This window comes from Ruditapes philippinarum, unplaced genomic scaffold (assembly GCF_026571515.1).
Source record: "Ruditapes philippinarum isolate M1 unplaced genomic scaffold, ASM2657151v2 ctg7454_1_1_1_1, whole genome shotgun sequence".
In the NCBI taxonomy this organism is placed as follows: Eukaryota; Metazoa; Mollusca; class Bivalvia; order Venerida; family Veneridae; genus Ruditapes; species Ruditapes philippinarum.
In genome coordinates, this window is record NW_026861446.1 from 6,134 (window position 1) to 20,705 (window position 14,572).

At 34.4% G+C, this 14,572-nt stretch overlaps 1 protein-coding gene across 1 annotated transcript; it reads left to right on the forward strand.

Moving 5' to 3' along the window:
• Positions 1 to 2,225: 2,225 nt before the first annotated feature.
• LOC132715638 (uncharacterized) lies at positions 2,226 to 14,430 on the forward strand. Its single transcript, XM_060698675.1, has 8 exons — positions 2,226 to 2,414; positions 6,113 to 6,138; positions 6,827 to 6,905; positions 7,509 to 7,559; positions 8,037 to 8,401; positions 12,442 to 12,626; positions 13,038 to 13,151; positions 14,247 to 14,430. The coding sequence occupies exons 1-8, from the start codon at positions 2,402 to 2,404 to the stop codon at positions 14,413 to 14,415; spliced, it is 1,002 nt and encodes a 333-aa protein (XP_060554658.1). The 5' UTR covers positions 2,226 to 2,401; the 3' UTR covers positions 14,416 to 14,430.
• Positions 14,431 to 14,572: the final 142 nt, after the last annotated feature.

Sequence of the window (14,572 nt, forward strand, 5' to 3'; positions counted from 1 at the left end):
TGTATATATCTAGTGTAAATATTTTAACCGTCCTGTGTTGTTTTTCACTTTTATTGTTAAAATGTTATTTTTATAAAAATGTCTCTTCACGAAGTTTTCAAGTAAAGTTTGTTTAATTGTAAAATTGTAAAAATGTTGTATAAAAGTGTCTGTTACATTTTGTTTTGTTCAAGTAAAAATTGTTTAACTGTTCTGTACTTGTATCTTTTCGTTTCCATCAAACTTCGTTCACTGTTTAATAGTTGTTGATGATAATTTGATTTCTGTTCAATGTATTGTTTTGTGTCTTGCTTCTTATAAATCTTTCAAAAATAATATTATCTATATATGTTTGTAAATAATTGTTCGTTTGTGTAATTATATTTTTTCAAATAAAGTTTATGTAAAAAAAATATGTTCTGTTCTGATTGTTTGATTACTTTTCCCCTACTACTATTATAATCAGTTTTTTATACAAAATGATTAAATAATATATATTAATTGATTCATTGAAAATGCTATTAATAATATCGGGTTTTAAAAAACAGTATTATTCTGGGGGTGTTTTTTAAAAGGGCCCAAAAGTCCGGGCCTAAACGCTGGGGTTTTGGGGCGATCGTTTGGGGCCATACGTCTTGGGGCGAAAAGTCTCGAAAACGCCAAAAAAAATCTTGGCTTTTGACAAATGTAATTTTGACTAGCAATTGTGTCTTTTGTGCATATTTTTGACCTTCCCCAAGTTTACCCCCCCTCCCCCATCTGCAAGCAAAAAACCTTAACGTAAGGGTAAATGAGGATTTTCAAGTGCTAGGGGGCCCTTAAACTCCACCCATCCCCCCAAATCATGAAAGTACAAATTGCGACATGTTGCTATAGAATTTAAACATAAAGCAATCGAAAAACACAAAAAAATTTTAACTTAAGCAAAGCAATTTGTTTTAAATAAAAAAAAATATTAAAAATTTTCCAAAAAAAAAATACCATCCCCCTTTTTGGTTTTAAAGGTCATTGGGCATTTGTAACTTGTTAATTTATTTCTATTTTATGATATCCTTTGACCAGTTTTTAAAAATAAAGGGGGTCGAGTAAATATAATTTACCTGGACGGTAAAATTTAAAATATGGGGTTTAAAAAAAAAGTCCATTTCCCCAACATTTTGACATGCAATAGCTCAATGAGTTTTAAACTTGTTTTTACGCTTTTGTTTAGAGAAATTAATTTTTTGTAGAAAAAAAAAAATATTTTTTTTCAGTGTCTTTTTTGTAGCCTCAAAACTGATAAGACGAAATTATTTTTTTCACAAAATTTAAAAGGTGACAGTCCTTGTTTTAAATTTTTTTGTTTTTTTGAAATCCCTTTTGCTAAAAAAAACAAATTCTGTACCTTTTGCCTATTTATAACACTGTGCTCTCCTTTAAATTAATGTACATGTATGTGAAAAAAACTATGTTGTTTATTTCTGAATCAGCCTTTTGTCAGTTGTTAAGCCATAAAATGCCGTTTCAGTTTGTCAATTACAGACCCATACCTATGCCTTAAACTTTAAAAGGTCGGATCATTATGAAGTCCGAAGTGGATGGTAAATATACCGCCATGCATTTCCTAGGGAGTGTTAGCCAAGGAGAAGGTCACTGAACGGCGGTAAAAATGAGAACCAAAATGTTCAGTATTTACCTTTGAACAATTATGAAAAAGAGGTAGCCCTTGAAAAAGGACTGTTGGTGCCAAGTTAAAGGCCTTTACCGTAGTGAATATGATATAGTTTTTTTTGGCGGACAAAATTGACTTCTCTTTCTCAAATATATGAAAATTCCCCTTTTTTTCCTGAAGGCCCTCAGGGCCAGGAAACCCCCATAAGGTTTAGGAAACCCGGCTTTCAACCCGTCACTTATGTATGCCTCATGCCCCCCAGCACCCTTCCCAAATTTTCCTCCTACTTTTTAGGACCACTTCCTTCCCGCTTCATTCGTTTCCTGAAGCTGGGCCCAAAAGGTCCCGTTCTTTGGTATTTATTTTTTTTGCCCAATCTTATCAGATGCCCTGTTTCATTTTAAGAGTAAAATATTTTTCCCCCTTACCCAATTTTTCTTTTTAAACCTCCCCGTTTTGAGTTTTAATTTGGCCCTAAGAAAAGGCAATGGCTGCTATGGTTTAGTGGTTAGCATACTTCACCAGCAGACCAGAGACCCGTGGTTGGACTCCGGCTGCGGCCTGCTGATTTTTCGTGTGATTTTTTCAATAATATACATGACATTTATTTATTCTATTACAGGAAACACTTGTATAATGGTTCATTTGGAAGGTTAATGAAGCTATAGTTACATACAGTAGATATAACAGTGTCTCAGGTATCAAGATGATTTATATTGCATAGACAAAAAGAAAGAGAGTGTACCAGACTCCCAACTGTTTTGTAAAAAGATGGCAGCAGATGGTAAAGCACAATTCTGTATAATTTTTATTGAATTCTTGTTTTAATAATATGATTTATAAATATTTTTTGTTTTACTTGGAAATTTTTGGAATCTTCTAAAAAAAATAGGCCTATAATTTTTTTATTTATGTTTATTTTTTTATAGCTTTTATAAGCTGCAATTATTTTTTTGTGGGATTTTTTAATTTGGTGAAATGGCAATTGTAATTCTAGCCATATTAAGTTTCTTTGTTATGAATTTATCTTTTAAAAAAATGTTAGTACCTTTATGATATTATTCACCATTTAACATCTCCATTTGTAACTAGTATGTTTTTTTTAATGTTTTAGTTTTATATGCCTTTCAGATACATTTATGAAATGCATAAAGGCCTATAGTGCCCCAGAACTGGTTTTACATTGTATTCTTATTTCTTAAAATTTTTTATGTATTTTCAAAACAGTTACTCATTGACAATTACCTGAGGCACATTTTTGCTTTTTGGCAATATGTGCAGTTATAATAAGTGATATAGTATTTTTATACCCCTGAAACAAAGTTTGGGGGGTATATAGGAGTCACCCGTTGGTCGGTCGGTTGGATGTTTGGCCCGAAATGGAATAAGGGGCCATTTCTAATGTTATTTTCTAGCCAATGGCTCCTTATTCTATTGTTACGGAATTAACTCTATCATTCTCTTTTGTTCTGTTTACATTTAGATGGCCCCCTATCCCTATTCGGTAGTGCGGTCCAGCGGTCTGTTGAATTTTCGTTGTCCTGAGCATAACTTGAAGACTAATGGTTAGAATTCAAAACAACCTCATACAGTGGTCAAGCACATTGAGAGGAAGTGCAGTGCACAAGAACCATAACTCCATCTTGACTGATTACAGAGTCATTGCCCTTTCTTACTTTTCCTTGTCCGGAGCATAGGTTGGAATTCAAAACAACTTCATGCAATGGTCAAGCACAATAAGAGGAATTGCAGTTCTCAAGAACTATAACTCTATGTAAAGTAATTACAGAGTTATTGCCTTTTGTTACTTTTCCATTGCCTTTTTTTTGTCCGGAGTATAACTTGAAGACTAATGGTTGGAATTCAATACAACTTCATATAATGATTAAGCACATTGAGAGGAAGTGCAGTGCTTAAGAACCATAACTCCATCTTGACTAATTACAGAGTTATTGCCTTTTGTTACTTTTCCTTGTCTGGAGTATAACTTTAAAACTACTAGTTGGAATTCAATACAACATCATACAATGGTCAAGTAGATTTAGAGGAAGTGCAATGTACAAGAACTATAACTCCATTTTGACAAATTACAGAGTTATTGCCCTTTGATACTTTTTCTTGTCTGGAGCATAACTTGAAAAGTACTGGTTAGAATTCAAAACAACTTCATACAATGATCAAGCACAATAAAAGGAAGTGCAGTGCACAAGAACCATAACTATTCAGAGTAATTATAGAGTTATTGCCCTTTGTTACTTTTCCATTGCTTTTTTCTTATCTAGAGCTTAACTTGAAAACCACTGTTTGGAATTCAATACAACTCAATACAATGGTCAAGCACATTGAGAGGAAGTGCAGTGCACAAGAACCATAACTACATCTTAAGTAATTACAGAGTTATTGCCCTTTGTTACTTTTCTTTGTCCGGAGCATAACTGGAATAGTACTTGTTGGAATTCAAAACAACTTCATACAATGGTCAAGCACAATAAGAGGAAGTGCAGTGCACAAGAACCTAACTCTATCCAGAGTAATTATAGAGTTGTTGACCTTTGTTTATTTTCCATTGCTTTTTTCTTGTCCAGAGCATGACTTGAAAATAACTAGTTGGAATTCAATACAACTTCATACAAAGGTCAAGCACATTTAGAGAAAATGCAGTGCACAAGAACCATAACTCCATTATGACTAACCACAGAGTTATTGTCCTTTGATACTTTTCCTTGTCCAGTGCATAACTTGTAAATTAATGGTTTAAATTCAACGCAACTTTATACATGTACAATGGTCAAGCACAATAAGAGGAAGTGCAGTGCACAAGAACCATAACTCTATCCAGTGTAATGATAGAGTGATTGCTCTTTGTTACTTTTCCTTGTTGAAAAGCATAACATGAAATCTTCTGGTTGGAATTCAATACAATTTCATACAATGGTCAAGTATATTGAGAGGAAGCCCAGTCTTCAGAAACCATAACTTTTTCTTGACTCATTTAAGAGTTTTTGCCCTTTCTTACTTTTTATTGTCCAGTGCTTGACTTGAAAATTAATTGTTGAAATTCAATGAAACTTCATACAATTGTCAAGCGTAGTGAGATGAAGTGCAGTGCACAAGAACCATCACTCAATTTGGACTAATAACATAAATTGCCCTTTGTTACTTTTTTTGTCCAGTGCATAACTTGAAAACTTAAGTAGTTGGAATTCAATACAACTTCATACAATGGTCAAGGTATATGAGAGGAAGTGCAGTGTACAATAACCATAACTCCGTCTTAGTATTTGCAGAGTTATTGCCCTTTGTTCCTTTTTCTTGTCCGGTGCATAACTTAAAAACTAATGTTTGGAATTCAATGCAACTTCATACAATGGTCAAGCGCAATGTTAGGAAGTGCAGTGCTCAAGAAGTGTAACTCTTTCTGGACTTTTTACAGAGTAATTCAATGAAACTTCATCAATGGTCAACCACAGTGAAAGGAAATGCAACATAAAAGAACCACAACTATCTTTAATTGCCCACAACCAAAACTCTAGTAAGGTATTCTGTTACTAAAAACTTCCTCATTTCCAAAGCAGTCTTGTGGGGGTATAAATCACATTTAGTGATAGTTCTAGTTTGTATGGAAGTCAAATTACTACTTTGTGTACATTTTGCTACTTTTATGACAAATAATTTACCTTTAGCATTAATTTCTTCAGGTGATAAACATCTAACATTCTCTAAAACCATAATTCAATGATACCTATATAACTCATGCATATACACAATATATTCCTTTTTGAAAGTAAGCAAAATTTTAATTTATTTCTGAGTGGGGTATATTGTGCATTTAACTGGAAATTTACAAACATGAATCATTACATTATTCTTTCAGCTAAGGTATTTTGGTATGACATTTATCATATATACGAAACAGACAAATATATATTTTCTTAAGCCCCTGAAATAACTACAAGTTTTCCTCTCAGAAAAGGCAGATATTTGTTTTATGATATTTTAATAATTGATTAAAGCTGCAATGAGTTCTAATTCATGTGAATTTTCATGAAAATTTTAAAGATGTATTTAAAAAGTAAAATATTGTGAAGTGAACAAAGAAAGTAATGTAGACACTGCAAATGGCACTGATTATTCAGAATTTATAACTTTATTTCTACTGCGTTACTTACGCAGTAAGGGCTATTTTTGCATGTTTTGACATCTTTATGGTAATTTACATGGGTTGCAAGTGCCATTGATAATGTGTAAATTGCGTTCTTTTGGTAACTTTACAATATTATACTGTTTAATACATTTTCAAATTTTCATGAAAATTAGCATGAATCTGGAGGCGTGCTGCTTAAATATTACCAGTATTTCCTCATTCTAACATTTGCCTTTTAAGGGATAATTGCGCACATTTCTGTTAATATTATCATGCAATAATTTTAAGACTTAATTACTGACTTTCCATTATGAAACTTTCTATTTTTGTAATTTCAGCCGTCTGCACAGGATTGCAATTAAAGGTAATTTTCAGGCTTACATTTATGTTATTACGTATGTATGTATTTAGAAATAATGATACTGACGAGATAAGATTATTTATATGTGGTTTTTTTTTCTCTGTCTGGAGTTTGGATATGTAGGATAGGTCTTGAAAGCAACGTAATACATTAATATATTCAGATTGCAATTTGAATAATGGTATCATAAATGTGTATGCAATTTGAATTATGATATCATAAATATGTATGCTCCATTTATGATATCATAGATGAATACTTTTCTTATGATACCATTTATATGTAGTTGTTCCCTACATTATTTAGTATACTTATTATTACTTAAAAATGTTATTATAATATCATAAATATATCAAATACATGCCCCATATTTATAAAATCATAAGTATATACATTACTTGTGATATCATAAATCATTTAATTATACACACCCACTGTGCCACACACAGGCTCAAAAGTAGAAAAAATAAGATCATAGTTAGATGTATTGATTGGCACAACTTATTGAAGATATACATTTTTTTTTCTCTTGACACTATCCCCACCCACTCCCCCCCCCCCCCCCCACCCCCAATCGTACTAACACACAACAACCGTGACACACACCGGCACATGAAAGAAAAGAAAAAATATGATCAAAGAAAACTGTATTGGCATGATTTAATGAAGATATTTGTTATGTTTTACACAGGTAGAGGATTGGGGAGTGTCAGATGTAGTCGGCTGGTGTGAAAATAAACATCTTCATAAATTCATCATACTCTTCCAAAGTAAGTTTTTCTCTAGTTGTGAATATATTTCTGTCATACGAAGCATTCCTTGACATGGATTTAGATTTTTTAGCATGCTAGTTTAATCACTGCATCATTCCTGGCCAAGCTTAGAAAGAATTTCACGATCAATCTCAATCAAAGTGACCTTCACTCTCATCGGACTTGGATCTCCCGATTTACAGTCCAAAGCTGTACATGTACCTACTGAGCTAACCATTAATGTATATGCAGGGAGTGAATTCATATGCATTTGTGATATGATAATTTTACCATTTGGTATACAACCCTGTCCCGTCTGCATGGCGTCGGACTATTTATCTTATAGCTAGCTAGCTGCATGGGTTCAAGTCTTGCAGTGGAAGAGTGGTTATTTCCATGAGCAAAAAACTTTTTACTCATTGCTCAGTACTGTAGTTGGTTCCAGGAACAGATTTAAGAATGTGTCTATAAGCTTACAGCTTGCTATATGTTGGAACTAAAATAAAGTTTGTAAGTGGGAGGGGTATAGCCATCTTGCTGGCAAATAAATCATGGTTCTGTAAGATGGACTAGTTACCTTTTATGTGATAAAGAATTAATCATGAATAATTTTCATTACAGAGCATCATGTGACAGGAAGTGATCTCATCAATCTAAAACTACCATTCTTAGGTAAGCAATTATAGTCATATCAACACTGTGAAGATTATTTGGCAAATTGCCAGGAAGACTTTTAGAGAAACACTTCCTTGCATAATTTTAGACAGAAGGTCATACCTTGGTAGAGCCATTAATCTTCAACTAAATACATGTAGTGAAATAGTGTTTTTGCAGACATAATCCAACTTGAAAGTTTTTACTGTATAGAATTCCTCATTACTATTCTATATTATATTTGGGAAAGCAGGAAAATCTCGATAAGTTTTGGTCTTACAAAATTCTGTTATATATATTAGTCCTGAAAAAAAATTGTAAACCCATTCTTGTTGATGATATATTATACATTAATCCATATTGCTGATATGATTTAAAATCCATTATTAGTGATAAGATTTAAAATCCATTATTGGTCATTTGATTTAAAATCCATTAATGCTGATACGGCATCTAACACATACAAAAGTTATGTTTAAGTTATTTTGTTTACAGATGATTATGAACATGTTTCTGTTGAGGAGAGAGAATTGCTTCTATCCGAGATTTATAACTTGTTACATCCGGAACAAGTTCATGCCAGCGAAGAAGACCTCACCAAAATCAAATCCCCAGTCGATAAGAAAAAATATTACGCAGCAATAGAACTTGCTCAGACCAAAAGTGCCAGTCTTCCACGGTCATCATCGGTGTTTGTACTGCCTTCCCATCATTCCTCAGGACGGTCATCATCATCGTCATCACAACCATCGCCCGTTTTCAAACCGAGACATAAATCAGAATCTGGTATAGAACGAAGTAGGAATACGAAATTTGATATGAAGTTGTCAGATACCAAGAAAAGAAAAACTCTTCCAAAGGTTTGCTAATGCTAGCTTCTTTCTGATTATATTTGAATTCTGGGTTATAAGGGATTGCTATATTTAATTATTTTTTTAAGAGAAAGAATGAACATTCTTATAAATATTGGTTGCAATTTTAGTAATACATTTATAAATTGCAGAAAATGTTCCACTTTGAGCACAGAAAGGTCTTACGAAAAAAATTTCAGCACATGATAAAAAGTTTTTTTTGGTCATAAAGGGATTTGGGGATCATGCCCCAAACAGCGGCTGCAGCCAAAGGGTTTTGCCACCATGTTAGTAGTCTAGATTGCTGGCAGCGGGTTTAATCCCCCTCTTTGCAAGCTATTTTTTCCTTAGAAAAAAAACTTCATTTGTTTTTAATTGTGGGAAAATTTTAGAGTTTTCAAACTTTCAAAATTTCCAAAAAATTTTCAAAAAAAAAGAATTTTCTGAAATTTAAAATTCTGTTCTAAAACTTTTAAAAATAAGAATAAAAAACTAAAAAAAAAATGTGGAAATAGATAAAAATGGTATTCTAGACATAATTGTGGACTCAGTTTTCTACTAATTATAATCCATTTGAATAAAGCTGGACATGTGAAAATATCTGTCCAAATATTATACCGGTATGTGTAACTAACTTGCGATGCTACTTGTATGCTAAACTAATGACAGGAATCTAAACCCTGGTGCTTATTTTCTTAATATAAACTACACTACATGAACATTAACTGATTGAACTTTAAAGATAAAAATACTAGGATGTACCATGAATATACAGATAGCATTTCTTTATTAAAACAAATTAAAAGGTTAAATGTAATTATGCCCCCATTTTGAAAAAAAGGGGGTATATTGCTTTGCAACTTGTCGGTCCGTCGGTCCGTAGACCAAATGGTTTCCGAGTGATAACTAAAGAACCTTAGGCCTAGGAACTTCAAACTTGGTATGGTGATTGGTCATGACCAGTAGATGAGCCCCTATTGATTTTGGGTCAAAGGGGTCAAAGGTCAAGGTCACATTGACCTTGAAAGCAAAAAACGGGTTCCGATCAATAACTAAAGAACCTTAAGCCTAGGAACTTCAAACTTGGTATGGTGATTGGTCATGACCAGTAGATGACCCTATTGATTTTGGAGTCAAGGGGTCAAAGGTCAAGGTCACATTGACCTTGAAAGCAAAAAGGTTTCCGATCAATAACTAAAGAACCTTAAGGCCTAGGAACTTCAAACTTGGTATGGTGAATTGGTCATGATCAGTAGATGACCCCTATTGATTTTGGGGTCAAGGGGTCAAAGGTCAAGGTCACATTGACCTTGTAGGTAAAAACGGTTTCCGATCAATACCTAAAGAACCTTAAGGCTTAGGACATCAAACTTGGTATGGTGATTGGTCATAATCAGTAGATGACCCTATTTGATTTTGGGTCAAGGGAGTCAAAGGTCAAGGTCACATTGACCTTGTAGGTAAAAACGGTTTCCGATCATAACTAAAGAAACTTAAGGCCTAGGAACTTCAAACTTGGTATGGTGATTGGTCATGATCAGTAGATGACCCGTATGATTTTGGGTTAAGGGGTCAAAGGTCAAGGTCACATTGACCTTTTTAAATTAAAAACGGTTTCTGAATCAATAACAAAAGAACCCCTTAGCCTAGGAACTTCAAACTTGGTATGGTGATTGGTTATGACCAATCAGATGACCCCTATTGATTTTGGCAGGTTAAGGGGTCAAAGGTCAAGGTCACATTGACCTTGTAGGTAAAAACGGTTTCCGATCAATAATGAAAGAACCCTTAGGCCTAGGGACTTCGATCTTGAGATGGTGATTGGTCATGATCAGTAGATGACCACTATTGATTTTGGGGTCTAGGGGTCAAAGGTCAAGGTCACATTGACCTCTTAGGTAAAAAGGTTTCCGATCAATAACTAAAGAACCCTTAGGCCTAGGAGCTTCAAACTTGGTATGGTGATTGGTCATGACCTAGCAGATGACCCCTATTGATTTTGGGGTTAAGGGGTTAAGGGCAAGGTCACATTGACCTTGTAGGTAAAAAATGCTTTCCCGATCAATAACTTAAGAACCCTTATGCCTAGGAACTTCAAACTTGGTATGGTGATTGGTCATGACCAGCAGATGACCTATTGATTTTGGAATCAAGGGGTCAAAGGTCAAGGTCACATTGACCTTGTAGGTAAAAACGGTTTACGATCAATTAACTAAAAACGCTTAGGCCTAGGAACTTCAAACTTTGTATGATGATTGGTCATGACAGCAGATGACCCCTATTGAGTTTTAGGTGAAAGGGGTCAAAGGTCAAGGTCACATTGACCTTTTAAGTAAAAACGGTTTCTGATCAATAACTCAAGAACGCTTAGGCCTAGGAACTTCAAACTTGGTATGGTGATTTGTCATGACCAGCAGATACTCCTATTGATTTGGGATCAAGGGGTCAAAGGTCAAGGTCACAATGACCTTGTTAGTAAAAAGGTTTCTGATCAATAACTAAAAGAAACGCTTCGGCCTAGAGAAATTCAAACTTGGCATGGTGATTGGTCATGACCAGCAGATGACCCCTATTGATTTTTGGGTCAAAGGTCAAGGTCACATTGACCTTGTATGTTTTAAAAAACGGTTTCCGATCAATAACTTAAGAACCCTTATGCCTAAGAACTTCAAACTTGGCATGGTGATTGGTCATGACCAGCAGATGACCCCTATTGCATTTTGGGGTCAAGGGGTCAAAGGTCAAGGTCACATTGACCTTGTAGGTAAAAAAACGGTTCCGATCAATAATGAAAGAACCCTTAGGCCTAGGGACTTCGAACTTGAGATGGTGATTGGTCATGATCAGTAGATGACCCCTATTGATTTGGGGTCTAGGGGTCAAAGGTCAAGGTCACATTGACCTCTTAGGTAAAAAGGTTTCCGATCAATAACTAAAGAACCCTTAGGCCTAGGAACTTCAAACTTGGTATGGTGATTGGTCATGATAGCAGATGACCCTATTGATTTTGGGTTAAGGGGTTAAAGGGCAAGGTCACATTGACCTTGTAGGTAAAAATGCTTTCCCGATCAATAACTTAAGAACCCTTATGCCTAGGAACTTCAAACTTGGTATGGTGATTGGTCATGACCAGCAGATGACCTATTGATTTTGGAATCAAGGGGTCAAAGGTCAAGGTCACATTGACCTTGTAGGTAAAAACGGTTTACGATCAATTAAACTAAAAAAAGCTTAGGCCTAGGAACTTCAAACTTTGTATTGATGATTGGTCATGACCAGCAGATGACCCTATTGAGTTTTAGGTGAAGGGGTCAAAGGTCAAGGTCACATTGACCTTTTAAGTAAAAACGGTTTCTGATCAATAACTCAAGAACGCTTAGGCCTAGGAACTTCAAACTTGGTATGGTGATTTGTCATGACCAGCAGATTACTCCTATTGATTTTGGGATCAAGGGGTCAAAGGTCAAGGTCACAATGACCTTGTTAGTAAAAACGGTTTCTGATCAATAACTAAAAGAACGCTTCGGCCTATAAAAACTTCAAACTTGGCATGGTGATTGGTCATGACCAGCAGATGACCCCTATTGATTTTTTGGGTCAAAGGTCAAGGTCACATTGACCTTGTATGTTAAAAACGGTTTCCGATCAATAACTTAAGAACCCTTATGCCTAAGAACTTCAAACTTGGCATGGTGATTGGTCATGACCAGCAGATGACCCCTATTGATTTTGGGGTCAAGGGGTCAAAGGTCAAGGTCACATTGACCTTGTAGGTAAAAACGGTTTCTGATCAATTTACTATAAACGCCTAGGCCTAGGAACTTCAAACTTTGTATGATGATTGGTCGTGACCAGCAGATGACCCCTATTGAGTTTTTGGGTCAAGGGGTCAAAGGTCAAGGTCATGACCAGTAGATACTTTATAACCCTTATTAATTGTTTGATCACTGGGTCAGAAGTCATGCATAATAACCTTATCACATGACTAATTGGCTGCTGATAGGGGGCATACATGTTTTACAAACATATCTTGTTTGTTTTTCAAACAGATTTTATCCAGTCCGGTTAAACCGATATATGACTATATAAAGAAATATGGACCACAATGTGTTCAGTGCGTGGAACTCTCTACACAGCAAAGAGATGAAGTTACCATGACAGCAGACGGCGAAGGTCATGTGACCATACAGGAAGTGCCACCTAGTCTAGCAGAGAAAATGAAAAAAGGAGATAGGTATGATGACAGGCTTGTTACTCTAAAGTGAGAAAAGGAGTTATAATTACAGAAAAGAACTTTAAGTGGACAAAATATACATTATAACTTATTGATATTTAAAATAGGATCCAAACAAACAAAATGTGTTGTCATACCACAGATATTTTGTCATAATTATTACTATCTAAAAAAGAAAGTTATGGTGCCTTGATTATGGTAGGTCAAAGTCATATTTCAAGTTATATCTAATGCTAATGTTGATTTGCATGTTAATACCAGTAATTAACATTTTTGATTAATATAATATGAAAAACTGTTCAATGAAACTAGGACAAAAACATATCCCCCACCGGACCCCCACTAACCTAGGCCCTAGGGGTTAAAAAGCAGCTTAACTTTCTTCTGAACATTATTTGTATTTGATTTCAGGGTTATTGAGATTAATGGTCATATGATAAGACCTTACTTAAAGAAGGATGCTAAAAGTCATTTGCAAGCGATGTTAAGCTACAGAACACCAGCCACGATAGTAACACTTACAGAGTATGTATGAGTATGTGTATTAAATATGCAACTAAAATTTCATTACTGCACTTAAAGGAACTCCAATGAGGTCCTAAAGTCTAAAAACATAAAATTTGAATTTCTTACATAGATCAACTGGACGAGAAAGATATACAAAAGATAATTAAGAAACATACTCAGACATAAATTGAAAATTGTATTTTTGTGCTATTCTTAGCCCGATTTGAGTGGACTTTGGATATTAGAATAATTGATTATTCCCTTTCCCCCCAAAAAACAGAGTCAGCAAATGATCTGATATTTTGCATATAAGTTATTGGTTCAGATGTTCAAATTGAACATGGATCTCTAGAAATTATTTCCAGCCCAGATATGTCAAAAAAACTTCAGTGGAGTCCCTGTAATGTATAGGGAATAAAATTAAAGCAATTTTTTGCCAAAGATATTTTGATTTTGCAAAAAAAAAAAGAATTGATGTTTGTGATATTCTAACTTTTATTTGATATTTTGAACAAGCACAATAAATTGTTAGACAACTTCATTTATAATTTTGCTGCTTCAAGAACAGGAGTATTTCAGCATTTCAAGCTCAGGGGTTTGTTAGCAGTTAGCGTTAGCAGTACTTATGTATTTATTTGCATTTCACTAAACTTTCTTAGCTTCGCATTTGCGTAAGTTTAAATGTAAAGTAACGCTCACTTATTATTGTCATAAATTTCATTTTATTTTTATTGAAACGCAAGTAACGTAAAATTAAGTTTTGCATAAGTCTAAATTTACGTAAAAGTTACACAAAACTTACGGAATGTTAGTGAAACACTCGCCAGTTATATTAGTAAATTAGTTTAGTCTGTGGTGACTCTGGTCCATGTGTTTTTCAGTCTTACGGAACATTGGCTGTTCTATTTAGGTGCCTGTTTTTGCCTAAAATAATGCACCAAAGGGCACCTCAGTAGCATTCAAAAATAGCAAAGGATTATTCCAAACTTTATGGCAGGATATGTTTTACATTTATTTTGCAAAGACACATGTAATAGGCCACTTAATACTTTTCTTCTTCTGAGTTTGTATGTTTGATCTTATAAATAAATATGAAAGTATATTCTTTTACAGGCACATCCCTGGAATGAGTCATGACAGTCCTGATGAGAAATGGCAGAAACTTCATTCAATGCTCGTAGAAATGAGGGACTCCGAATCTCTCTCGGAGGCTGAAGTTACACCCCTTGATCAAGAACAATATTTGAAACATACAACAATTCTACAGGTTGGTATTACCTAGAAAAGTTAACTTTAAGTGACTATTCTTCAGCATTAGGGGAATGGTGTCAGGTTTAATATTTAATGTGGAAATAGCATCATAATAGCTTATATATCAAAAGGGAACAAATTATAGCTATATTTTTTTTCATGAATACCTTCATTTGTGATAAAAAGAA

What these genes read in the sequence shown, in the direction of transcription:
- LOC132715638 (XM_060698675.1), top strand. An exon ending in ATTCATCATACTCTTCCAAA is followed by an intron (nt 6,906 to 7,508) that starts GTAAGTTTTTCT and finishes TTTTCATTACAG; the next exon opens with AGCATCATGTGACAGGAAGT. An exon ending in AAAGAAAAACTCTTCCAAAG is followed by an intron (nt 8,402 to 12,441) that starts GTTTGCTAATGC and finishes TTTTTCAAACAG; the next exon opens with ATTTTATCCAGTCCGGTTAA.